At 45.2% G+C, this 27825-nt stretch overlaps 1 protein-coding gene across 3 annotated transcripts in view; it reads left to right on the plus strand.

The window, feature by feature from the left end:
- ADCY9 (adenylate cyclase 9) overlaps positions 1–27825 on the plus strand; it is a 121211-nt gene that overhangs the window by 59249 nt on the left and 34137 nt on the right. For all 3 annotated transcript variants that reach the window (XM_013055031.2, XM_045072147.1, XM_004750535.3), the window contains one exon: positions 26067–26257. In XM_013055031.2, coding sequence (XP_012910485.1) covers positions 26067–26257 — 191 coding nt within the window. The remainder of the gene's footprint in view (positions 1–26066; positions 26258–27825) is intronic.

Here is a 27825-nt window from a genome sequence, read left to right on the forward strand (position 1 = left end):
TAACTTAATGTGCTCATTCTTGCAATGCACTGAGTCTAGGCAAAGAATTAAAGATTCCAAATTATTAGAAAATAAAAAAATCTTCTTTTGAGTTTGTTCTATTGGTATCCACCTCTTCTTATAATGATGGCTTATGTTTGTATATAAAAAATTCTGTGGTTCTCAAAGCAACCCTCTGGGGTGCAGTCTTAATATTCTTTGTCCTGTTTTACAAAAGAGAGAAATGAAGCCCAGAGAAGTTAAGCAACTTGCTGAAGTCAGATACTTTGTACGTTATCAGACCCAAACTAAATGTGTACCAAACAATTCGCCCAAATTATATTGTATCAGAAGAAGCAGCTGTTACAGATGAAGCAAAAGGGGAAAAGCCGCACAGTGATCACTGGTAGCTGTGGGCGCTCTCATCTCACCACAGGTAGGTCCAGTCTTCTAGTTTTTGGTGGGGAGGGCCAGGTATTACATTATACTCTGAAAACACTGTATGTTTATCCCCTCTCTTTCATGTAATTAATATTTACAGATCCTGGTAACTAGAAAACTCAGTTCCACCAACAGTTGAATGGAGGTCCTCTGGGAATTTATCTAAAGTTAAATCCTAACAGATAGCCAGATTAAGGTGCTGGCATAAAAATGGGTTTTGGAGAAAGAAATAGATACTGGAAGTATGCTTAGAATTCAGTTCATAAAATCTAATCAGACAATAAGGGGAGGAGCATCTTTTTTCTCCTTTTTTAAATAAAGAGTTCAGGGTCACCTGGGTGGCACAGCTGGTTAAACATCCAACTCTTGGTTTCAGCTCAGGTTGTGATCCCTGGGTCGTGAGTTCAGGCCCTGCTTCAGGGTCTGTGCTGGGTGCGGAGCTTACTTAAAAAAAAAAAAAGAATTCAGATGAATAAAACCAAAAACTTTTCTTTTCGATTTATGAACCACTCACTTTTTCTTTACATGACATTTTCTCGTTTTGGTACTAGCCCACCGGCAAAATGGTAGTAAACAAAGATGGAATTTGCTACTACTTTGTCATTTCAGAGTTGCATACTGTTGCAATCAAATGTTCCTTGAGTCTGACAGTAAATTTGAAAACTTAGAAAAGTCTAGCCTTTTAGAAGGAAAAAAATAAGGCAGAAACAGAATTACGAGCTGGGCAGGACAAGTAGGCAGTTCCCATTCTGAGAGTATGCTCCTACCCAAACTTAACTTTGTTATAGAACTTACTGTTCTATAGGGAGTCTTACAACTGTGCTGGTCTTTAATGCTCCATATATGGTTTTCCTCTCCAAGCTTTGCTTTTCTGCCTTTATCTTGTGTAATCTGGTTTTTTGTTTTTTGTTTTTTATTCATTTGAGAAAGAGAGAGCGAGTAGGGGAGTGGCAGAGGGAGTAAAAGGGGGTGGGGGCAACAGAGGGAGAGAGCCAAACAGGTTCTCTGCTAAGCAGGGAGCCTGACTAGGGGCTCCATCCCAGGACCCCTGGGTCATGACCTGAGTTGAAGGCAGACGCTTAACTGACTGAGTCACCTAGAGGCCCCTTATGTACTCTTTTCCATCCTGAAGTTTTGGATGGATATTTACTTCCAGCTTTAAACCAGAACCTTGTAGAAAGGCCTGGCTCCTTCTACTTCATGTGCCCATCGACATGGAGGCCGACTCATTTTACTGGTCTCATTGGAAAATCGAATGATGTAATAGAAAAGCAAAGTACCGAGGTGCCTGGGTGGCTCAGTGGGTTAAGCCTCTACCTTCGGCTCAGGTCATGATCTCGGGGTCCTAGGATCAAGCCCCGCATCGGGCTCTCTGCTCAGCAGGGAAGCCAGGCTTCCCTCTCTCTCTGCCTATCTCTCTGCCTACTTGTGACCTCTCTCTCTCTGTCAAATAAATAAATAAAGTCTTAAAAAAAAAAGAGAGAGAAAGAAAAAGTGCCGCACAAGTACAGTCATCAAAGACAATTTAATCAACAGGTAAAAAGATTTGTGATTTCTTGTGTAACCTAGAATCAGTATCTTACACTCGGTAGGCCCTCCATAAATGTTTGTTTAATTATCATTTTAATGAGCAGTCCATTTTTAAGTAAGGAAGAAAGCAGGAGAGAGGATCGTGTTCAACACCTTCCCTAAGTGTTTGTTGTGAAAGTAGCGATAACCCAGAGTGAAGAAGAGTTCAGAGAGCATTACCTGCAGCTTCCTGCTCCTACAGAAGATTTCTCGATTAAATAAAAATACAAAAAAGAGATGGGAAAAAAATCTTATTTTTTTTAAAAAGATTTCATTTATTTATTTGACACAACTAGGCAGAGAGGCAGGCAGAGAGGAGGAAGCATGGTCCCAGGACCCTGGGATCATGACCTGAGCCAAAGGCAGAGGCTTTAACCCACTGAGCCACCCAGGCGCCCCTGGGGAAAAAAAAATCTTAACAGCAACATAAAAGCCACCATAGTTTGAGCTGATTTGTATAGCTTGGTGTCCTAAAACCTAGGTTCTTCAGACACTTTCAGAATCAGGGGCTCATATTTCTGACCTGAAGCATCAGGATGACTGTCTTGTTATTAGTAAATTGCTATGTCCATAGAAGCGAAAATTTTAGACTAGACTAAATCATCATTGAAGTTATCTGTGGGAAAGGACAGGGTATGCTCGGTTTTATTCTTTTAGTCAAAGTAGAATTTCCATTTTCAGGTGTGAAATCCTACAGTCAAAGCAGTTTTTTTTTTTTTTTTTTAAGATTTTACTTTCAAGTAATCTCCATACCCAGCGCAGAGCTTGAATTTACAACCCCAAGAGCGAGAGTCGCATGTTCCACTGATGGAGCCAGCTAGGTGTTCCTCAAAGCAGTTTTTTTTTTTTTTTTTTTTTTTTTGACAGACAGAGATCACAAGTAGGCAGAGAGGCAGGCAGAGAGAGAGGAGGCAGCAGGCTCCCCGCGGAGCAGAGAGCCCGATGCGGGGCTCGATCCCAGGACCCTGGGATCATGACCCGAGCCGAAGGCAGAGGCTTTAACCCACTGAGCCACCCAGGCGCCCCCTCAAAGCAGTTTTTAAGTGTAACTGGAACACTTACAAAGATATGATTAGTGGAATTCCTAAAAAGGCAAGTGAGGACCCCACACAAGGGCTGTGGCGATGTGACTAAAGTGCTGGACCTGTGCGGGGGTGGGAGGAAAAGGCGAGGACATGGGGTGTGGAAGCTGGGTTAGGAGTGGTGGCCTGGGGCTGGGCTGGGAACTACTTTCCATGCCACTTTGGAGTCGATACTGTATTCTGTCATCCGGTACTTGTACCAGCGCCTACTGCATAGGACCGCTCAGTGCAGTAATCTCGCATGCCAAGCACTCAGCGCAGTGTGTGACACAGTAAGTCTTCTCGAAGTGGTAGTTATAGTAGTTGTTGCTGTTGCTGTTTTTATAAGAGGGCACCTCTCAGAGGTTTACAGCATGGTCTGTTGGGTGGCGCTATAGGCCACGAACTGGAAGAGGAGAAACTGGGAGACTGTGTACCCATTAGGAAGTTATTGGCTGGTACCTGGGGTTCAGCGAGAGGGAGGGAAGGCTCAGCAGGCGGCCTGGGAAGAAAACACTTAGTTACATGGAGCCCTCTGGTTGGGATGACTGGGGAATGGTGACCCCTAGGGAAAGGGGAAAAGCAGGTTTGTGGGGCCAGGATGCAGCAGTTCTGTTAATCCTTTCCCAAATGGTGCTGTGCAGACAGCATGCTGTCAGGGTTGTACAGGTACAACGCAGAGGACTTGGCATGTCTGTGAGAACTTAAAGAAGCTGGAGAGGACCAGACTTTGTGTTTGGTATGGACAAGGTGGCCTGGGGTCCCTTGGAATTCATAAGGCCCAAACTGGGACATTAGGAGACATGGCAGTTACAGTTGTGAAATGAAGTCCAAAGAGAGCCAGGAGATGGGAATGTCCCCAGAGGAAGAAGGGGAAGTGAGGGTTCCCCGTGACAGGGAAGCTGCTCTGTGTTCTTTTCTTTCCCTGTGTGTGTGTGTATGTTTGGCTTAGCACACACACAGGCTTGCAGAGTAGCCTGAAAGCATGTGTACATGTGTTTCATGGGTTTGTCTGTGGCTAACTTTTGAGTGAGCATGGATAATCACGCAACATGTCCATTACAACTGTACGAATATACTCATCAATTTCAGAATAATTACTAGCACATAATTAATACCACACGATTTTAAAAAGATTTTATTTATTTGACAGAGAGAGAGAGCAGCAGAAGGAGAGGGAGAAACTGGCTCCTCGCTGAGCAGGGAGCCCGACATGGGCTCGATCCCAGGAACCCAGGATCACAACCTGAGCTGAAGGCAAACACTTAACCCACTGAGCCACCCAGGAGCCCTTAATACCACATATTACTGTGTATTATATATTAAGTTATTAATAAAGTATAACAACCTATTTTTTGTTTTTTTTCCCTCCAGTTCTGTAATGTAATGAAATATACATATGTACATTGGCAGAATTCTGACATCAGTTCCCTGGAGTGAGAACTATTACAGTGTGAAAGGCCAAGTGGAAGCCACCAGAACTCTTCTACCCATCAAAATAGTGCACCAAAAGCAGTATCACATTCCTGGCAGGGTGGCAGAGATTAGTGCCATCATCAGGACTTGAAAGATGCAAGGGTGATGATTCCTCCCACATCTCCAGCCCACCTGCTTGGCCTGTGCAAAAGGCAGGTGGGTCTTGGAGAATGGCAGTGGGCTCTCATAGACTTAACCAGGTGGTGGCTCCGGTTGCAGCTGCTGTGCCAGATGTGATTTCTTGCTGTAACAGATCCACATGTTTGCTGGCAAATGGTATGCTGGTGAAAGCTGGTTTTTTCTGTGCCTGGCAGGGCCAGCAATGTTTCTCAGTGTTCCTCCTTGGGGTTCCACCAGCTTTCCTGCCTATGTCTGAACATGATCACACTCTTCATTCCAAGGGATACTGATCAAAGCAGGAACAACTCCTCTAGAAGAGAAATGAACTAAAAAGAGACTTGGGAGACTTTGGAGAGAGGGCTAGGATGTTTTTGGCTGTGACAGGCATTATATAAGGTAGAAGTCTGATTTTACCAAAGGCTTTATTTGGAAGTAAGTATGGTTAAAGAGGTGTGTGTATAGATCCTAGGCTGGCAAGGGACGGACTGCAATGGATTCATACTGAGTCAGCGTGGTTGGAAATCTGCTTGTAGCCTGGGCCATAGGAAGCAGTTTTCATGAGATCTAGAAGGCACAAGTGAGGCAGCAGCCACATCTGTTCATACTCAGAAAGTCGGCGTGGAGGCAGCTGGAGCACGTGGGCTTACCTTCCTGGCCTGGGGCCCCTCTGAGTTCTGCAGCTCCTCCAATGCCCACGAGCCTCTGTTTGTTCCTTCCATCTGCGGGGGTGATGCACAGCCTTCCTGTGTCTTCATCCAAGCTGGTGACCGATCGACGATACAATTTTTTGGCCAGAATCAAGATGCATGACTATATATTTTATAGGGCAGTACAGCACATATACACTGGTATCATAGCAGCAGCAAACACTGAGCGCTTACTGTGTGCCAGGCACTGTTCTCAGTGCCTGCTGAACACTCAGCAGGAAGTCCTCTGGACAACCCTGTACCATAGGTGACGTAGCCTGTCCTTTCAGATGAAGAACCAGAGGCACGGAGGGAGGAAGGGATTTGCATGAGTCACGTGGGCTCCATGCAGCAGAAGTGGGGTCTGAGTGCAGGCAATGTGATTCTGGAGGTCTCAAGCTGACATACAGCACAGATGCTGCGTCAGCTTGTCAATAATGACCTCAGCGAGAGACCGTCAAGGGTTTCTCCATCCTGTGTAGGAGGAGCAAGTTTGTCCTCGACGTGGAGTCTTGCGCATTTAGTTCTGCAATAAGTCAATCTACCCACCAACGCATTTGGAAACAAATTCCAAGCAGCTGTAAACAGTAAATATTTTGTTTCCGTTATCTTTGCAGCAATAACACGAGAAAAAGAATGAAGGACTAAAACTAGGGGGGTTTGAGATATTTTTTGTTGAGTGTTTGTATGTGATTTATGGGAAAATAACTTCCTGGAAAACAACTTTGTTTCACAAAAAATGACCATCTTGCCACACCTTTCATAAGTCAATCTGCAGTGTAAGTTAGGTGTGTTTTCAGAGCAACCAAATTGTGAGGACATTTGGGAGCTAAGAGGCAGCCACGCAGTTAAGATTGTGTAACTGCTCCAGAAGCCACGCCGTGCTGCTGGCAAGACCCGTAGCAGCCCGGAGCTGAGGAGGGGCTGAGCCTCCCTTGTCCCCAGCCTCTGGGGATACTCTGGATACCACAGTCTGGTAGATTGTGACTACCCCTCACTCACCACACACACAACTCTGCCTTGCTCAGTGTCATCCTTAGTAAAACAACAATTTCATAAAAATAGTAAAATAAGAGAAGATACAGAAGACCGAAGACTGATGTACAGCCTGATTATTATGGAGTGAACACCCTGTGTCTTAACTAGCTGGACTGAAAAGGAGAGTGCTGCCGGCCACCCAGATGTTCCCTCTTGTCCCCTCCCTGCAAAAGCCAACCATGGTTTTGCCCTCACTTGGGGTTACTTCGCTCTCTTCTTCATGATTTTCTTTCTTCTTCTTTTTTTTTTTTTTTTAAAGATTTTATTTATTTATTTGACAGATCACAAGTAGGCAGAGAGGCAGGCAGAGAGAGAGAGAGGAGGAAGCAGGCTCCCTGCTGAGCAGAAAGCCCGATGCGGGGCTCGATCCCAGGACCCTGAGACCATGACCTGAGCCGAAAGCAGAGGCTTTAACCCACTGAGCCACATAGGCGCCCCACTTCTTCATGATTTTCTTACCCAAGTGTGCATCCTGAAACACTTGACTTCAGCTGTTTGCTTTTGCCAGATTTGGGGTTTGCTTTTGTGGCTTTCCCAACTTTTGTTTTGAAGAATTTCAGACTTGGGACGCCTGGGTGGCTCAGTTGGTTAAGCAGCTGCCTTCGGCTCAGGTCATGATCCCAGCGTCCTGGGATCGAGTCCCACATCGGGCTCCTTGCTCAGCAGGGAGCCTGCTTCTCCCTCTGCCTCTGCTGCCATTCCGTCTGCCTGTGCTCACTCTCTCCCTCTCTCTCTCTGACAAATACATAAAATCTTTAAAAAAAAAAAAAAAAAGAATTTCAGACTTGAAGAAAAGTTACATGATATCTAGACTCACTAATAGCTAGCATTTTGCCAAAATCGCTTTTTGACTCTCTCAATGTATGTGTGCACAAATATACACATACATGCATATATATATACATATATGTATTATATACACACATGAATCTTTTATAGATGCATATAGATGCATGTCCTGTGTGTGTGTGTGTCCTGTCTCTTTCCTGAGCTATGGAGCCATTAGAGAGTAAGTTGCAAGCCTCATGCCCCACACCCTTAAATTCTTCAACTTATATCTCTTCAGAACAAAAATGTTCTCCTATGTAGACAAAATAAATGATTCTTTCACTCAAGAAATTTAACGTTGACAAAATACTCTTATCAAATATACAGTTCATGTTCAAATGTGCCCAGTTGTCCAGTAGTATCCTTTAGAGCTTTTCTTTTTTCATGCAGGATCCAATCAGGAAACATTTATTGCGTTTAGTTATCACACATCTGTGTCGTCTCCTTTGATCTAGAACTGCTCCCAGCCTTTTTTGTCTTTAATGATAACTGACATTTTTGAAGAGTTTGGGAGTCTGCTTTTTAAAATAAATTTTTGCCTTGAAATATATGCATAAATAAAAATGCATTAATTATAAGTGTGCGTTTGAAGCATTATCACAAAATGAACACATCCAGCACGCAGAAAACATCCTCCTGAGACAGGATCTCAGAAGCCCCTCTGTGTGCCTCTCAGAACTACCTACCCCCTGCTTCTACATGTAACCACATTCTGGCCCTGTTCATCAGTTTTTCCAGGGTCTGGATTTCATATAAGCGGAATCTACAAGTATGAATTCTTTGGGGGCTGCCCCTGTTACTCACTGTTAAACTTGTGAGATCAGTCCCTGTTGCCTGTAGTTGCAGTTGCTTCATTTTCATTGCTGTAGCCTGTTCTCTGCGTCAGTGTATTTCAGCCTTTCTGTCCATCCTCCTGTTGATGGATGTGTGGCTTGTCCGTCTTGGCTGTGACAGGATTCCTACACATCTGGATGTCCTGTATCCTGGTGCACATTTGTGTGCGTTTCTGTTGGGTAAATAAACGTTTGGGGTTGGAACTGTTGGGTCGCAGAGTATGAATGTCTTCCGCTCTCCCAGCTAACAGCAAACTGCCTTACAGATGGTGTTGGCCGTTCCCGCTCTGACCGGAGGTGTGTGATGGCTTTCCTTGCTCTGCGTTCTTACCTGTTGGACTGTCTGGTTTTAGCCACTCTGGTGGGTGTGGCTTCTTTCCATAGCTTTAATTTCTGACTCCCTCCTTTACTTTGCATTGCTCCGAGTTTAGAGTTGCTGAGCCTTATTACGAGTGTTATGTGTAGCTTTACAAGTAACTGCTGCAGACTTTTCCAGAGTGGCTGCACTTCTCTGTGTTGCTGCCAGCAGTGTGGGAGCATTCTTCTTGCTGCTTGTCCTCGTCAGTACTTGATATTCTTGTGACTTTTCATTTTAGTCATATGAACAGACGTATGATGATGTTTATTTTCTATTTTAAATGTGCATTTCCTGAACGGCTGGTGATACTAGGATTTTTTCATGTGCGTATTTACCAGCCCGGGGTCGCGGGGGTGGCAGCAAAGGGACGAACAGATATCCACCCTGGAACCAAGCACTATTTTTGAAAAGGCTGTCCTTTTCCCATGCTCTGTAGTGTCTCTTTCATCATAAATAATGTCCGTGTATGAGAATCTGTTTCTTGGCTTTCTCATGTTTCATCCGTTTGTCTGTCCTTCTGTCAATATCCGCTGCCTTAACCACGGCAGCTTTGCTGGAGCACTTGGAGTCCTGCAGACCAGATTTCCCCCGCGTTTTCTCCAGGACCTTTCATAAAGACGGACTCCTGTAGGGCGTGATGTTTTCCAGGTTCATCCACGTTGTAGCGTGAATCAAAACCTCACTCCTTTCTGTGACTGAATGCGGTCTCATTGTACCGACACGCTGTTCAGTTGGCAGAACTTTGGGTGGTTTTCACTGAAAGACCCTAGAGGACCCGCACCCAAGGACGCACTCACAGACCACTGGATGCAATAAGCAAGAGGATTTTATTCGGGCATGCTCGGACTCCCAGGGACACTTGACCATGAAATCTGCGAGGGAGGGGTCAGTGTCTGAGAGCCCCAATCTGTTTCGGGAGTCCCTTAATATAGAATTTTACAGTCCATTACATCAGAGCCCTCACTTTTCTAGCCAGTAATTTCAAAGCATTACAGTAAGGCCTACACATAGGTAGCCAATCCTTTAAAACCAACCATACATTCTGGCCAGTCACCGTTCAGGTAGTGTACAGTAGAGGGTACGTGTTGAATTGCACGTTTCTAACCTTTATCTGTATACGTGCTGAACCGCACGTCTCCGGCCTTGGTACGGGAGGCAACCCTTATCAATTTTACTTAGTAGTAGGGGAAATTCTTAACAGGGGAAGGGTATAACTTTATTTGATTACACAGCGAACGAGGGTTTAAGCAATTTTTCATTTCTTAGCAAAGCATTAGAAGCATTATTATACAGAAGCCAGAAACAGCTGGGTTAAACACAGATTTTTGCTATTCGTTATCCTGTTATGCTGCTTGCTGCCTCCCTTATCTATGGTCAGCTGGCCACAGTTTCTTAGTTAGCATAAGCTGGTTATAAAAAAGAATGTTAAAACTTATAGGCTATACTATAGTTCTGACCTGGGGTCCTTCATCACTTTCTGTCAGTTGTGAATAACGCCACTGTGAACACACCCATAAAGGTTTGTGTGTGGACATGTTTTCATATATGCACCTAGGAGAAGAATCACTGGGAACACGTATGGAAGCTGTGTGTTTAGCATTTTGAAGAGGTGCCAGAGTGTTTTCCTTTCACCTTCTGACCAGCAGTGTATGAAGATGGCGATTTCTGTTCATCCTTGTCAACACCTGTTTTTGTCTGTTGAACTGTGGCTGTGCTGATGGGTGTGAAGCAGCATCTCACTGAGGTTTCAATTTGTGTTTCCCTGATGGCTAATGGTGTTGAGCATCTTTTCAGGTGCTTCTTGGCCATTTGCATGTCTTCTATGGGGAAAGGTCTATTTGGATTCTTAGCCTTTTTAAAAAAATGGGATGTCATTTTGATGTTGGAAAAGTTCTTTATATACTCCCCTTAGGGTGTCCATAGCACATCACCCCACTTTACTCTCCTGTCTCCTCTTGCTCTACTTTCATAACAGGCTTTAATTTGTGATTCGATTTCTTGGTGAATCAACTCATTCATCTGTCCATCCATCTTGTGTTAATTCAACAGATACACAAATGCCTTAGTTGTGTTGTTGCTATTTCTTTACCTTCTCAGTGCTGTTCTGAAAGAGCTTAGCCGCCACTGTCATTTGTTTGGTGGGTAGCAATATCATCTGCAAGGTTCTGGATAACTCCCATGAGAGCATCTATGCCAGTCTGAACTGCACTTCACCTTGTGTGACAGCCTCTTAGCCACAGCTATGACTCAAGGGTCTTACTCTCCCATCCCCATTCCCACCAAATGAAATGCACCAACATCCTCCCCAAAAGTCTACCAATAGATGTGTGGTTTTTTTTCCTTTTCCTTACAGTAGAAGTTTGCTTCCTTCTTGTGATGCCCAGTCCTTTCACTTGAGTTATGGGTTCTATCTTCTCTCCCCTTTTCAACACCTTGGCTCCTTTAGCTGCCTTACCGTTTCCTAAATCTTTAATCTTTCTCCTCTGCTGGGCCATCCTGGCAGGCCACACCAGTCTTGAGCACCACCCCCTGCACAAATCCTCCCAGGATGCCAAGTCACCTACTTCTCTGCCGAACGTCGTGGCCTGACTTCTCTAAAGGACTGAGCACATGGGCTTTCTCCACTTCCCACTTACGCTCACATATCACCCCCTGCGTCCGGCCTTGTCTGTGCCCTCCACCACTCATCTATGTTCCTACCAGTCATGGCATCAACAGTCTTCATACAACGAAGCCTAGGATCTCTTTTCTAGCCACATTGTATTCGATGTAGTGGCCCTTTCCTATTCTTGAGACACTCTCCTCTCCTGGCTTTCTTGGAATCCTGTTTGTCTGACTGTCCTCCAGTCCTACTTGCCCCCCTTCAGACTTTGTTGCAGGATCCCCCACCCTACTCCGCGTATTGATGTTGAAGTTCCCCAGACTTACTTCCTAGTCCTTTCCTTTCTTGTCATCGTCTCCTGCATGGTAGTAGAGACATCCCCTCTCTAGCCTAGGTCTTCCCTCTGATTGGGATGATGTGGCTGGGCCCTTGACATCTTCATTTGGCAATTTTACAGGCCTCTTAAACTTAAGGTGTCCAAAACTGAGCCTCTGATCTTATCCTTAAAGCCTTTGCCTGCCTCAGTCTTACCCCAGGAAATACATTGTCATCATCCATTTACTATGGGCAGAACCCAGGGAGTCATCCTCATTCTCTGTCCTCAACCCCAACATCCAGTCTACTGGAATGTCTTACCCATCCAGCCTGGATATCGTACTGTGAGTCTTTCTGCTTCTATCCTGCTGTCACCTAAGCCGGGCCACACTTACCCTTTACGTGGGCCACAGCAACAACCTGGCAATGAGTCCCTGCTACTACTCTTTTTAATTTTTATTTTTCTGGCTACTACTCTTGATACCTCCCAAGCCATTCATCACCTATACCTGAGTGGATTTCCTAAAAAAGCAGGCCCACCATGTGGGTGCCCAGAGAGGATTCCAGAACAGAAGTCAGACCAAAAATTATTGAAATTTGAATAAAATCTGTAGTCTAGTTAATAACATTGTACCTCTATTAATTTCCTTGAAATAGTACAATAAGATGCTAAAATTAGGACAAGTTGGGTGAGGAATATGAGGGAACTCCTTGTACTATATTTGCACCTTTTCTGTATGTATAAATTAGTTCAAATTAAAAAGGTTTTAATGATTAAAATGCAAGAAAAGAAGGAAAGAACATAGGATTGTGCATTCATGAGCTTAAAACTCTGTCAAAGCCTTCCATTGGCTTAGCAGGACCTGACTCTGAAGGCTCTTGATGGCTCCAGGGCCCTGCCCAGCCCTCTAGCTTCAGGGAATGATATGCCCTTTCTCCCTCACTTGGCTTCAGCAGCTGTGGCCCTCTTTCAACCAGGAGAAAAGATGATCTTTCCCACTCTAGTCCCCCATCCAGTGCTGCGTGCCCCAGGCCCACAGTGGGACCAACTCCTTCTCATCCCCAATGTCTCCACATCAGTGCTGTTTCTTCACAGAGAGCTTCCCTGACTCCTGTGCCCCAACTGGCCCTCCTGTTCACTTGCTGTTCTCTGTGGCAGAAACCTTTCATTTTCTTCAGGGTCCTTAGTCACAGAAGGTGATTTGGGCCCTTCCTTATCCTCCCTGCTGCTGGTTCCTTGGCATCAGGGTGTCAGGGGCAACAGTAAGCCTGGTATCATTAGGGTCTAGGCTGGCATAGTGTGGGCGAGGGGCCAGAACCAGAAGACAAGTAGCTTCCTGGTCCTCATTGTATAAGGAAAGTTACTCTGTAATTAAGCCTCTGGAGAAGTTACAATACTCGGGGTATTTTATTCTGCCCTTCCCTGATTTCGATACTGTGTGCAAGTGGACCGCTGCTTTAGAGAAGTGACCTGATTCTTCACGTATCTCAGTGCCCTCTGTGTGAGGCCTTCAGCTAGCTGCTGGAGGGGCTGAGGCATAGTCAGGGGCAAGGTATTATTAGCTTTTGTAATAGGACTAACCTCATTCTTGGCAGACCCGTCGAGCACTTTGAAAGAATGAGTACGATAAGTTAAATATTTTCTCTTTTAAATAAGGCAGATACACAAACACCCCCCCCACACACACACACATACACACACACACGCAGGCATTATATATCCAATCATGGAATAGATGCACACATCCAGCATTGTGGCGTTTTTAGCCTTCAGATGTCCTTCATGCTGGCTCTGTCTTGGCAGGGAGAGGCCTGGGAAGGGAGCCACGGGACAGGAGGCTCTGTCGCCATCCCACCTTTGCCAGGCACCCCCTGCTGCTCCCTCAGGCAGCTTGAGGAAGAGCTCCAATGTGGGGTGTTTGAGAAATTGTTAAAGGTGTTTTTTTTAATGGTCTCAGTGATAAAGGGTTATATATTGTCCATGAGTTTAATTTTATTCAGGATGGTAAAGAGGACATTACAAATTAAGTGTATAATAAAAGTGTAACAGAAAGGAGCCATCGGGTCTGATCAGGTTGAGAACCTGTGGTTCATCATCTGGTCTCTGGGAGGTTTTATTATGGGTCCTCAAGGAATTTAAAGTATTTCAAAGAACCAACGGGAATGTCATGAGTCATGACAATCCCAGGAGAAGCAGAGCTTTATGCCAGGACCTGTCACTTCGGTGAGAGGCACGAGTGTGTGGTGCCTTGCTGAAACTTTGCATATTGGCGATATGAAAATTTCTGGGATACAACCGGGCACTGGATGTTGTCACCTGCATTTGGTTCAAGAGGGCATACTATGCAAATCAGAGGACACCATGGCTTATGGAAGCAGAGGTCCTCTGGTGCTGGCGGGTGTTCACACTGTAGGTTGGCTGGAGGGAGAGGACCCTGGAGAAAGAAAGAAAGGGGAGGTTGGCCAAGGTGACCAGAGTTTGTTTATCCACTTTTCAAATTTGCCTGGGGCTGAAACCTCAGCAGAAGGGTCAGTAACTCCTGAAACATTCCCCTGGCCTGGCTCAACGGTGTGTGCCAAATCCTATTACCACTGTGGCCATATGCCTAGTTAATCATTCGGGCCCCCTGGAGTCAGAGAGAACCCCTGTGAAATGGCAGTTTGTTCAGTGGTGTGTTTTACTACATGTGTTGCTTTTAATGGGTGTGAAAGATCAGAGAGCTCCCGCACTCATTTTACACACTGCTTTTAGGAATCATGTAGTAAAGGGTAAAGTGTATACAACGTGGAAAATTGTGGCATATCTTACAAATATTCACATTAAAAACATTTTGAAAGGGACGCCTGGGTGTTCTCAGTGGGTTAAAACCTCTGCCTTCAGCTCAGGTCGTGATCCCAGGGTCCTGAGATGGAGCCCCGCATTGCATCGGGCTCTCTGCTCAGTGGGGAGCCTGCTTCCCTCTCTCTCTGCCTGCCTCTCTGCCTACTTGTGATCTCCATCTGTCAAATAAATAAATAAAAATCTTTGAAAGAATAAAAACATTTTAAAGGAATAGTGTGTATCAAGCAAGTTTGAGCTATATAGATAGATAGATAGATAGATGGGGTCTGAATTAGATACTGATTTTTTAACCCATTTTCATCTTCTTTGGAATAGCTCCCCACTGAGCAGAGAGACCAGGTGGGTGGTCTCAGAGGCTTAACCCACTGAGCTACCCAGGTACCCCTCTTTTTCAATTCTTTATTTAATTCTATTTAGTTAACATATACTGTATTATTAGTTTCAGGGTTAGAACTTAATGATTTATCATTTGCATGTAACACCTGGTGCTCATTATATCAAGTGTCCTCCTCAATGCCTGTCACCCAGTTACCCCGTCTCCCCACCCACCTCCCCTCCAACAATCCTGTTTGTTCTTCTTTTTTTTTTTTTTTTTAGAATTTTTTTTTTCCAATTTATTTATTTTCAGAAAAACAGTATTCATTATTTTTTCACCACACCCAGTGCTCCATGCAATCCGTGCCCTCTATAATACCCACCCCCTGGTACCCCAACTTCCCACACCCCCACCACTTCAAACCCCTCAGATTGTTTTTCAGAGTCCATAGTCTCATGACTCACCTCCCCTTCCAATTTCCCCCAACTCCCTTCTCCTCTCTAACACCCCTTGTCCTCCATGATATTTGTTATGCTCCACAAATAAGTGAAACCATATAGAGTTCAGCATCTCTTAAGGTTTGCCTCCTTCTCTGTTTTCATATTATTTTATTTTTCCTACCCTTCCCAACAAATGAGTGAAATCACATGATATTTGTCTTTCTCTGACTTATTTCACTTAGCTTACCCTCTAGTTCTGTCCACATCATTGCAGATGCCAGGATTTCATTCTTTTTATGGCCGAGTAAGATTAGAAATTATCCTACCATTTTGTTTGATGGAGTATCCCTTCCTATCCCATTTCCAACTGCTACACTGGTATTAGGATAATTTCTCCCTTACATTTGCTACTAAATGTCATCTATAATAAATATAATTGATACTTAATGGTTTCGCAGTTGTCTTTATCTCACCCTTTCTTCTTTTTGTAGTTCTTATACCTTTTCTCTATTTTAGTGAAGTTAAGAAAGAGCTTTCTGTAGCTAGTCCATTCCTTTTTTCCAGTAAAGAAGGACCTAGACCTTCACCATTGAGTATAGCTGGGTCTACATGCCTGATACACTCCATTAGCCCACACCCTGTATCATCCCAGCACCTACAGTTGCCTTTAGGGGTTTGATGAAAGCCTCTTCACTTTTCTGGAACCATCTGGAACTTTCTCCTCCGGTTCCACCTCTCACACTTCTTGAAGTTGAGCTGTGTACGCCTAAAGTACTGGGCCAAACCATATTGCCAATTAGGCTGTTCTCTGCCTCTAACCTGGTCATAAGTTAACCCATTCCTGGTTTGTTCCCCTGGGCCCTCTGTCCCTTCTTATTTGGCATGCGTGGCAGGCATACTGGCCTGATCTGCAGCAGTCACAAGGACTTTCTTGACCAGAGATAATGGAGTTGTTACCTCTCAGCCTTGTTAACTTGGCAGTTTGAAGAGCTCTGTATTCCTTGTACTTTACTGCTCTCTTTTGTGGTTTTCCGCGTCAGTGTGATTTTGTGGAGCCTAGCCCTGCCATGTTCCCTGAGTTTGATTCGGTTGACTTTTTTCCAGCATCTTTTCTTTCATTCTTGAGCTCCTCCCCTGATTTTTTTTTTTTAAACTAGTCTCCACAAGTTCCATCTCTTTATTAAATTTATACTTACGATGTATTCTTGGCTCAGTGGTATTTTTGTGTTAAGTATGACTTTGCCCTGTTTATCATATTTCTTTCTTTTTAACAGAACACAGTGTGCAATTGGTATTAGTTTAATACTTTCAGTTTTCCTTTTATGAATTGGAGTGTATTTATTCAGTGGGAAACATAATATTGACAACAAATGAGTGCAGTTCACACACATTGATTTGGATGAAACACGAACATAATGCTGAGCTAGAAAAAGCAACTTTCAGAAGAATACTTGTAAAATGTCATTTATTTAAATAAAAAACACCTGTCAATGCTGCATATTACTCAGCATTCCATAGTACAGCAGCCTGGCACTCAGAATAGTTATGTGCTCTGTTGGGGGAGAAGGGTTTGCCGTGGAGGAAAGTCCACAGGGCATCTGGACAGGGGAAGTGACCTTTGAGTTCTTAGACTGATGGGACCGTGAGTGCTCAGCATTTCTCCTTTTGTGTTTCTATGTCTAAAATGTTGTATAATAACTTTACAAAATTCATGCTTATTTTAAAGATAAATAACAAAAATAACTAATATGCCAAATGAATGTTTTCCATAATCCTATTTTTCCACTAATATTTTGGCATATTTTGGTGTCTTTTTTTTTTTTTAACATTTTGAAAGAGAGAGTATGAGCAGGGAGGGAAGGGGCAGAGGCAGAGGGAGAAGCCAACTCCCCGCTGAGCAGGGAGCCCAACACAGGGCTCCATCCCAGGACTCTGGGATTATGACCTGAGCCGAAGGCAGATGCTTAACCCACTGAGCCACCCAGGTGCTGATGTTTCTTTTAATTTTTTCAGCTTTATTGAGATATAATTGACAAATAGAAAAGCGTAAGATATTTAAAGTGTGTGTTATGACTCTTTTTTGTGTATGGGGATGTGTGTGTTTATCTGAACATTTAGGTTCTACTCCCTTAGCACATTTCAGTTGGACAGTACAGCATTGTGACTGTAGTCACCATGTTTTACATTAGGTCCTCAGGCTACATTTCTGTGTTTTTAGTGTAGTATTGTTCAGAATAATTCCTTCCTTCCTTTCTTTCTTTCTCTCTCTCTCTCTTTCTTTCTTGTGATGTTTGCTGCAGCTCTTCCTATCTTCCTTCTCCAAGCACTCAGCTGTATGATTTGGGACCAGCACCTCTGCTGAGCCTGAGCTGCTTGCTAAACTGTCTGGAGCCTTCCTTCTCAGGGAGTTGGAATCCACTTCCCATCTGTCCTTCAGGTTCTGCAGCAGACCTCCACTTTCCAGCCCCAGACAGGTGACTTCCGAAGACTACTCCACTTTCCTTTGTGAATGAGGGGCTGTGGGTTGTCACCCCAGCTCTGTGTGTCTGTGTGCCCCGTTTTGTGTGCTCTTCTCTTACGTGGGCACTCACTGCTTGCTCTCTTGGTTTCGCTTTCAGTTTTGCTTCAAGAGTATACAACATAGTTGTGATTTTCTGGAGGTGTAGGTTTGCCGTCCCACATCATGCAGCGTGAGGCTGACGTGGGAGAGCCAGACACGTAGCCCTGGCCTCCCGAGTAGCAGAGTGGCCCCACTCTGGCTTCTCAGCCCACATAGCCACACTTTTAAGGTTATTAAAAACGGACCTCACAAACACAGCTATGGGGTCTTCTGGAGAAGGTTTACAAAAGAAAGGTTTACAAAAGAAAGACTGCCTCCAGTACTAGAATGAAATGAGAAATTAGAGATGTCACTGATGATACAGCTTCTTGATTAGAAAGTAGAGCTTTGGGGTTTCTCAGCTTGAGCAAGTCTGCTCTGTGCTCTGTGGGAAAAAGGAAATGCACTTTTGGTCAGTGCTCCAGCCAGCATGCAGAAAACACTCCTCAAAGGAGAGAAAACCTTCAACCTTGATGTGAGCTGCAGACTGCCTTGAAAATGGAGGAAAAGCACAGCAGGCTTGTAGTGGTCCTGGAAGTGGGGGAGGTGGTATCACACCAGAGGCCTGTATTGACCTTTCCACAGAGGCTCAGGTGCCCAGCGCCCCAGCCTGGCCCCTCCCAGGGAAAGCTATCAGGAATTTTAAGAATCACATGTTTTTCTTTGCATGGTGGGATGTTTCCGGGGGGGGGGGCGGTATGAGTGGGGGCTGTGTTGCTCTTCTTCCCAGCCAAAGATGCTAAAAGGAAGTGTCACTGTGGGTCGTCTGCCCCTGCGGCAGAAGGAAATGCCTCTGCAAATACATCTTCCCTGGATGAAAAGCGAATAGCAGTGTTGAAGGTGGGCACGGAAGCCGGAGTCTTCGGCTGTGTTGCTGCCAAGCAAGTGAGCGGGCCGTGGACGAGTTGCCTGGGCAGCCATGCTGTGATGCAGCCTGTGCAGGCACTGGTCAGCAGCGGCAGGAGAGAGCCTGGGTGTGGCCTGGCCCTCTGACATGACACAGTGATGATCCTGGGAGGTCACTTGGGAAGGTCACATTGGTGTTTTGTTTAATCTCTCCCAGACTTCTGAGCTCTTGCCATGCCGAGCTTTTTGGTTCTTCAAGGTTATTCAGCCTTGTTTCTTATTTATATATTTTCCTATCCTAACTGTAGCAAGTTAGCTACTTTCAAGCCTGTCCTTTTCTTTACCTTTTCCCCTTTCTACCTGCCGCTGCCCACTCCTTTACCTTGAATTCCCAAGGATGCTGTGTCCCTGGCTGGCTCTGTGTCTCCTCTGAATCTCAGAATGGTTGCTTCTTGAAGCTCACATAGCTGGCTTTCTTTAACTTTTATTTATTTATTCATTTATTTATTTAACAGCTTCATTGAGGTATGATTCACACTGTATACAATGCACCGCTCTGACGTACACAATTCACCCGTCTGTCGTCCATTCACGGAGTTGTGCAACCATCACCACTAACTGCAGAACATTTCGTCCCCCCCAGCACCCCCAGAAGCCCCAGGCCCACCTGCAAGCTGCTCCCTGTTCCGTCCATCCCCAGGCCCCTGGCGACCATGCATCCACTTCCCATCTCTACAGATTTGCCTGTTTGGACCTTTCATAACCACAGAGTCACAGGCTCTGTGTCCTTCTGTGACCGGCTTCTCTCCCTGAGCATCACTCGGCTTTATATCTATGTTCAGTGTTTTCCCTTTGTTTAGTTTCCTTTGTTAGTTAGTTAGCTGTCACATATTCTCAGGTGACAAGTTGACTCATTTGTCTTCTTCCTAGAGTCTCTTTTCCATTGTCTTTGTTCTGTACTTAAATCTGCAACTCTGAAGCGATCAATTTTTAAACTATTTAGCTATTACCCTTAAAATCTTGAAATTAATGGTCATTTGTCAGTTCTCTGCGGGAAAGAATACAGTCTGGGACTCCTCTTGTGTCCGCTCCGGATGTCAGCTCTGCGCACTCTGCCCACGGCGGTCTCTGTTACCCTCTGGCGAGCAACGATCAATGAGCTGTTGCTCTCTTTCTGCTCCGGATACCTCTCCTTTTCACCCTCTCTTTTCACTGCCCCTTCTGATGGTCTACACTCTGTTATATTACTGTATTGCAAGGCAGTTATCATAGGTGTCCATTTTGTTTGTTTTCTAAAACTCCCTATAGAAAGCTTTTGTCACTGTGCATGTCCCGTCAGCACAGAGACCTGAATCCGTGTAATTCTGTCTTCCGGTAGATGGTGTGTCATCACTTACTTACTTAGTGGCCTCACACTCGCGGCCATCCTCTCATGCCCTCATTTTTTTGTGAAAGTTACTTCATGCCTTTCCTCGGTTTACTGAGTTACTCCTGAGTGCCCCCAAAGACAGGGAGGGCATCATCTCTCCCTCTTTATGTACATTAACTCATATAACCCCCACAACAGCTCTGGAAATGCTGTCACTGCTGAGTTCCTAGTGTTTGCATTTTATTGATGAGGGAACTGGAGTTGAGTGTCTAAGTCACACTCTTCAGCCATACGCGGTCTCTGAAACTGGAGTATGCTTTTTTTCCTCTTCATCACCTTCAGCAGTCTGCCCAGCTCCTCAGCCTCAGTAAGTACCCAATAAATAATCCATTTATTCGGTAAGTAAATGAGTGAATGAGCAAATGAATGAATGAGAGAGCACCTGGTGGGCTCTTTGTGGGTGTGTCCAATGTTTTCCTTCAAAGAACTTATTTCTGTGGCCTTTGTGAAGGCTTGTGGCCTAAAAGCAGAACTCAAGAGTATTTTAGAGGTGGGAGGAGTGGGTCTCTGAAGTTTTCACCCCTGGGCTGTCTGGTGTTCATACTTGGCACCATAGCACATAACGAGGTAGTCTTTAGTAAAGGCCAGATGTGAAAGGGAGGAAGACGATGGTATGTGGGAGCACGGTCACTAAGGGCCTGGTCACTCACATTTGGCTGTGATGGCAGCATATTTACTTGTTACTGCTAGAGAGAGGGAAGCAAGGTACAGAAAAGCCCCTGTTCCGGGAGCAGGAGGTAGAGCATGTGTGCGTGTGTGTTGTAAAATTTGTTTTCTTAGCTAAAGGTTTGGTCACAACCAAGTTAGACAGGCATGGTGCCTACTCTTTGTTTCTTTTACCTGCTTGAGTAGCTCTTCCATATTTTATTATTTGGGTCTTCATTTTTTAAAAAGAATTGGTTCAGTTTCACCAGTACCCATTTGCTGTCGGAACTTGTGATTTATTGTCAAGTGTTGTGACAACCAGGATGAATCAGTCCTTATAATTAGTGGTTTTACCTAGGAGTAGAAAGAACAGAGACCCATCCAGAGTGTTTTCATGTTAATGAGCTGCAAAATGTTTTGTTTTATTTTGTTTTCCCCACCAAAACTTCTGGTCTTCTTTGGTAGAAGCAACAGATAATTATGAAATATCGTATCTATAATTTTGTAGAAACTGTTTTTTGATAGCTAAACCTTTTCGTGTTTATTTTCCTTATTGATTGACCACATATTATTTTATTTATTTTTAAAGATTTTATTTATTTATCTGAGAGGGAGTGAGAGAGAAGGCCTGAGCAGGGGGAGGGACAGAGACAGAGAATCTCAAGCAAACTCTGTGCTGGACACGGGGCTCGACCTCATGACCCATGAGATCACGACCTGAGCTGAAACCAAGGGTCGGACACTTAAATGGGTGAGACACACAGGCATCCCCACTAACTACATTGTAGTTTAAACAGTTCTCTTGCTTCTTGGCCATTGCAGACCTAGTAATGAAGGAAAATACAAAGTGGAATAACTTTTTTGAATGTTTATGAGCTAGGCCAAACTGATCGCCTCTCATATGTTTATTGTTTCAAATCGTTAGTGATGCAGGCTTCTAGGCATTTGTTATGCTGTTAACTCCCAAGGTCACATCTCAAAGCATCTTTTCCTTCCTCAGTATTCTCCTCTTTCTGCTGAGCTGACATTCAGGTCCATGACTCTGGGTAGTAGGGGCTGTCTCACTCCAAAGCAGGCACCGTGCAGCAAAAGACCACAATAAAGAAAAAGGCTGGAATAGTCTGTCTTTTCCAAAAACAGACTTTGGAATATATTGAAAGTACACTTAGTTCACAGAAACTAAGCACCAGTTTTGTGTTTTGTTTTGTTTTTTTTTTTAATTTATTTGACAGACAGAGATCACAAGTAGGCAGAGAGAGAGGCAGAGAGGCAGGCAGGGAAGCAGGCTCCCTGCTGAGCAGAGAGCCTGATGCGGGGCTCTATCCCAGGACCCTGGGATCACGACCAGAGCCAAAAGCAGAGGCTTTACCCCACTGAGCCACCCAGGTGCCCCTAAGCACCAGTTTTGTGCAAGCCACCATTTTCCTCCTCAAAGGATCTATGATCTGCTTAAGCATGTTAACCGCCTCAGTCTCCTCGGTGCACACAGCCACAAACCAGCCCCTCCGTCAAGTGGGAGTGTGGTAGTAAACAAGTCCCCCTTCTGTAGCCTCTGTAGAATGAAGCTGATGAAAAAAGTCATCAGTGCTGGGGAGGTTGGAAATCAATTACCCAGAAGGAATATAAGAAATCTTGTTAATCTTCTGTTTATACTTAAGAAGATAAATCATTTAGCTGTCTTACTTTGACCTTCTGCTCCAAGAGAGCCATTCTTATGAACTTGGACCCCAAGTGTGTTGTAGTTACTCATTAAATCCTTATCTCTTATAAACTCTTTTTTTCTTTTAATTTTTAATTTTTTATTAACATATATTATTAGCCCCAGGGATATCTTATAAACTCTTTTGACTTGAGATTTTGATGAGGCCCGAATTCAGTCATGCAGTCACAATAGGTTTCTGGGGAGTTTTGCACCAGGCTGCCTTACTTTACCTGGCCAGTACCACTCCAGTTTTGGCAATAGATTTCACTTTAGGTTTAGCTTTCTGCATGGAAGCATGGATACCTAACTTGTTCACTGATTTTGCTTGCTGTGGACACGTACAGAAGTCTGACTTCTGGAACACTAGCTGCCCACGTTGGTCATCAGGGGCTCCCTAAAGAACAATTCACATGAGAAACACAATTCGGAGCAATTGTTGATTTAACAGTCCCACAGATGTGGAACATGAAGAAGACTCCCATGGTAAGCAAGTCAGACACCCACACTGATAATAATAACTCACGTTCCGGAGTTTTCACCGTGCCGGGCACTGTCATAAATGCTTCACGCATATACTCATTTCGTCTTTGCGTCAGCCCCATGGGGCACATCCTGTGTTTAGCCTGGTCCTATAATAATATATCTTACTCTGGGTCACCTGGTGGGAAGGCGGTGGGGCCTGAATCTGATGGCTCTTCTGGAGAATCCATGCCCTTACCCACGTCTGCATGGCCCCTTGTAGAGGCATTGCTTCCACCACTACGTTTGGGGGAGAGTGGGTTCCTGTTCCCACCATGACGTCCTGACTCCCAGGTCCCCTAACTCCCTTATCACCCACTGTGACTGGCATTTCCACAGCTCTCTGGCCTTTCCTCAGTCTCATGCCTGTTCCTTACCATCTCCCTCTGCACCCCTATTGCCCACAACATGAAGACTCCCAGAGCTAGTCTGCGTGGTGCCCTGCACAGGCCCCCGTCCGTCTCTGACCATTCCCTGTACTGAATTCACTTCAGTCCCTTGACTATGCCTGCCAGAGGTTCCTTTTCTGTGGAGCCTCTTCATGAACTGTTAGAGCAGCACCCACGGCCCGACAGCAGCTGCTCCCGCCCCTGGCCATGTAGGCTTTCCCTGGGCTGACTTCGCTTCATCTCAGTCCTCAGCTTGGAGGGCGCTGCATCCAGGAGGCTTCCCTAGCCCCCAGGTCCATAAGGGGCCGCCCTCCTGTGCTTCCTAGGGTCCTAAGATTTTATATTCACACCTGCCCGCCCTCTAGATCCCTCCCCAGGTGACACCCCCCATGCAGGTGACATGCTCACACCTGTCTTCCACACATCTATCACAGTGTGTGGTCAACAGACGGGAGGCACTTGCTAAGTGAATGAGCAGCAGCAGGCCTCAGGGTGTGCACGCCACGGCAGCGTCAGAGTTTGTGAGCGCAGAGCTGGGCCGCTGTCATGTGCATCCCTGCCAGAGGGCACGGCCCTGCTTGGAAGGACGAACTTCAGCCCCATGCATGCATCTGTTGGGCTCAGCCTGTACTCTTCTGGTGTGCTGGCCCAGTCTCTTCTCTGCCTTGGTTGTCACGCCTCAGGAAAGGCCTCCTACACTTGCTCTGGCCCGTGTGGAACTGCATGGCGTGGGGAAAAGCGGTTTCCTGACTGAGGACTTCCGAGAGCGGAGCCTCTGGCTGCCCTGCCTTTGCCTTCTGCAGGGAGTCCTTGCCCACAGGGAGCAGCAGCCTCAGGCAGGGGAGCCCAGGGCATCTTGCAGGGAACGCTGTTCTGGGGTCAGGGCCAGCTACAGTCAGAATGGAAACCTCTCCCTGCAACCGTGGCTCCTCATGCACTACCGTCCTCCCTCCTCCTTTGGGTCCCCGGGGCAGCCCTCCGCAGCAGCTCCTGCCGGCCGGGGCCTTGCCCGCCCTCTGCTGGGAGACTCACGGGCCGTCCCCATTCCTGCAGCACCAGGGAACGGGCCTTTGACGAAGTTAGAAATAAGCCTACTGGCATGGAGACTCCGGGACAGGTCAGACGTAGGACTTTTCTCTGGTTAGTCCCCAGAGCTTGCCTTCTTCGATGCTCCCAAGGCAAAATGGCAAGTGAGTTCAGCGTCTTCTGCGACAGAGTCTGAGGGATTCCTACAAAGGTGCTCTTATTCCCGTGTAGTATTCCAGTTCATGTTCCATTTCCAGCTGATACATGGACTTAGTTGTGACTGTGATTGACCCTGTACACTGTGTATTTTTGTTGGAGAAAAAACCATATGGAAGTTCTTGACCTTAGTTAAGAGTGAGTATTTGGGGCAAGTTAGCATCCAAAGTTACTTATCTAAGTCTTTTGATTCCCACCTATGATTTTGCTGTGCTCTAGGATCTCTCTAGGTGTCTTGAAAAGACATATAGTATAGTATTTTTACGAGAAGAAAGGGGGATGAGGAGAGATTGAATGAGGAAATGGTGGCGTAACTATAACATGATGAAGGATAATTAAGTAATCCCTAGGTTGTTTAAGTAATTAATTTTTTAAAGTAATTTCTATCCCCAACCTGGGGCTCGAACTAATGATCCCGAGATCAAGAGTCACATGCTCCACTGACTAAGCCAGCCAGGCCCCCCTCGTCCTTCTTGAAGTAATTAATTTTAGGGCATTTATTACAGCATCCTGAGTGGAAGCACCCATGTGGATTTAGGAGTATAGACCCCTCACCTCGAATGTTTCAGTGATACCCTTCCATTACCACCTTCTGGGGAAGCTTAAACTCTCCAAGACAGGGACTTTGCTTTGTTCTTGAGTCTGTTCTCCAGGTCGAGCCAACCCCAGGCCTAAAATAAATGTTTATTGAACAAATTACATTGCCACTCCCCTCAACAGATTTGCAGTCTGGTTAAATTACAGTAAGGACTACAAATGGATTAATTTAAATAAGACTTGTTTCCTTTCCAGAAATTGCTTGAGTTCTCTCTGGAAAACAGCTTCTTAGTATTTTCCCACCAGATAGTCCTTCTGAAGACCCGGAGCAGGGACTTCCCTGCCTTAGAGCCACCTAACAGTGTAGCATATGTTAGTGTGTTATTTCAGCCTTTAATGAGAATTGTAAAGATATTGGCTAATTGTCCATTTAAAAGATATTTAAAAAAAAAATATCTTATTTTTACTTATGAGAGAGAGAGTGGCAGGGGGAGGGGAGCAGAGGGAGAGGGACAAGCAGACTCGCAGCTGAGTGTAGAGCGCAACTTGGGGTTCAGTATTAGGACCCTGAGATCGTGAGCTGAGCCAAAACCAAGAATCAGATGCTTAACTGACTGAGCCACCCAGATGCCCCTCCCACCTACTTTTCTTTGAATGAGGATTTTGTGAGAGAATAAAATTATCGTAGACTACAGCTTGACAAAAGCTGCACGTTCTTGCTGTGAATGTTTAGATCCAACAGAAAACTGTTACTTGATCATCTGAATCAAGGGCGGTTTTAATTACTCCTGTTGGTGCCCATTACAGTCTCACTTTTTGAGGCAGTTTTGCATTCCTGACATGGGTAATGTGGTCCATATTCTAGATCACCCTTACATGTAGACCGACGGAACAAAATAAACCCCAGAATGTCTAGGGAGAACCATCAGAGTCTGCTTGGTTCCTGGCACAAAGTGTAATGTGACCCTTGCATGGAGGAAGTTTTTAATGTTCATTTCAGCCGCCCAAGGTAAAATGTGCAGCCAGAGTTCAAAGAAAACATGATATAAGTACATGGTGTGTCTCGGAAGCAAATATTCTCCCTGAAATCTGTGCATCTCTGCAAAGATCCTAGAAATCATAGTAAAATATGACATTCATATTTTTGCTTTACTCTCCACTTTTCAGGAGCATGTCCTGCGTAGAGAGCAAGATCAAGCTGCATTTCAACCAACGGTGGTTTCCATCTGTGCTGACTGTAATTTTTATCCATAGGTTTGAAGACATACCTGATAGCGGGTCAGAGAGCGAAGGAGTCTCATTGCAGCTGTTCAGAGGCCTTGCTTTCTGGCTTTGAGGTCATTGACGGCTCACGGGTGTCCTCAGGTCCTAGGGGACAGGGGACAGCATCACCAGGGAGTGTCAGTGACTTGGCGCAGACTGTCAAAACCTTTGATAACGTTAAGGTTAGTTTTTTTTTTTTTTCTACTTCTAAAATTTTATATTAATTCTGCAGTAGAACATGTGAAATGATAAGCAGCCTTTGGGTCTGTGGCAGACGACTTGGAATGCCCTTCACTTTGGTTTTTGTGATTTTAAAATTTAGTATGAAGTCACCAGCATTTTGCATTTTTTAATACCTTTGCTTTTTTGACATATTGTGCTCTTCCATTTTCTTTCCACGCTGTATCAGTTTGCTTCTCACTCGAGCTGCTGTTTTCTTTTTCTGAGACCTATTCTGTCTTTTGTGATCTCTGAAAGCTAATGATAAGTGATAGTAAAGGGGATTCTTCTCGAAGCTTGCTTGGCAACCTCGTTCGTATCTTATTTCAGAGACCATTTTCTCAAGGGTTCCTATGTCTCTTGAAATGCAGTGTCTCACGAATATTTTAAATTTTGTTGGTGTGGGTGAATCTCGTGGCATAGCTCACTGAAAGAGTGCGGGCTTGCCAGGAACATGACAGTATGTCATTGTTGGGGCCCAGGCCTCTGGGTGCTGTCTGCACATACCCATTTCTGTCATCATAAACTGCCACAGGATTAGCATGGCGGGCTGCGGGCATGATGAAATCACACCAGTGTTTGAGCTGCTCCCCCCCCAACTGGTATCTCTTGTTTGTTTTTACTGTTGAAATATTTGCTGTTTCCATTTGAAAGAACAAAAATAGAGAGGGGGCCACTCATAACAGTTCCCCTTCACTGTGTTGTGCTCTCAGATAACCAAATGATATGTTGGTCTGGATGATGGCCTGTTGTTATGGCTTTAATCCAGTATGTTCCTGTTTATCCACATTCATTCACAGCTTTGAAAGTCAGCTGTGCTGGTATTTAAGTTCAACGGGATCATAACATGGGCACCCAAATCATTGCCCTCCAGCAGAATCCGTAGTCCCTGTCAGCCAATTACTCTGTGTGATTTTCACACACAGGTTTATTAACAGCACTCGTGTATCATTTTTGTTGTGTACCTTGTTAATTTAGTGCAGGGTTTTTCAGCCTCAGCACGAGGGACATTTTGGGCCAAGTAACTGTGGTGAGGGGCCGCCTGTGCACCGTGGGACGTCGAGCAGCACCTCTGGCCTCCACCCACCAGATGCCAGGAGCACCCCTTCCTCCCGTTATGGTGACCGAGAATTCCTCCAGACACTGGCCAGTGTCTCCAGGAGGGTAAAATCCCCTCTGGTTGAGAACCTGTGATGTAGGGCACTAGCTGCGGTCCTTCCCCATGTCCTCTGGCACACGTGGGACTGCTAATGTCACTGAGATTTCCTTACTGCCTGTGCTCTTTCAAGACCGCCTCTTCACTTGGGGCGATGTTTTGTAGCCGGCAGGAAAAGGAGCTCTCGGCTCTCGGGCCCACAGGCTGTCCCTGAGCGTGGGCAGGAACTGTTGTAGCAGGAGATATTGAAAACGTGGTTTTCCAAATACAGCTTCATTATTTAGAGAGAATTTATTTCCTCCGGGCTTCAAACTGAGCTGTACTTAAGTAGAGAAATAGAGCTCAGATCCAAAAATAAATGATGTGTTGTGTTTG

This window comes from Mustela putorius, unplaced genomic scaffold, assembly GCF_011764305.1.
Source record: "Mustela putorius furo isolate JIRA1106 unplaced genomic scaffold, ASM1176430v1.1 tig00004007_pilon_pilon_pilon, whole genome shotgun sequence".
NCBI lineage: Eukaryota > Metazoa > Chordata > Mammalia > Carnivora > Mustelidae > Mustela > Mustela putorius.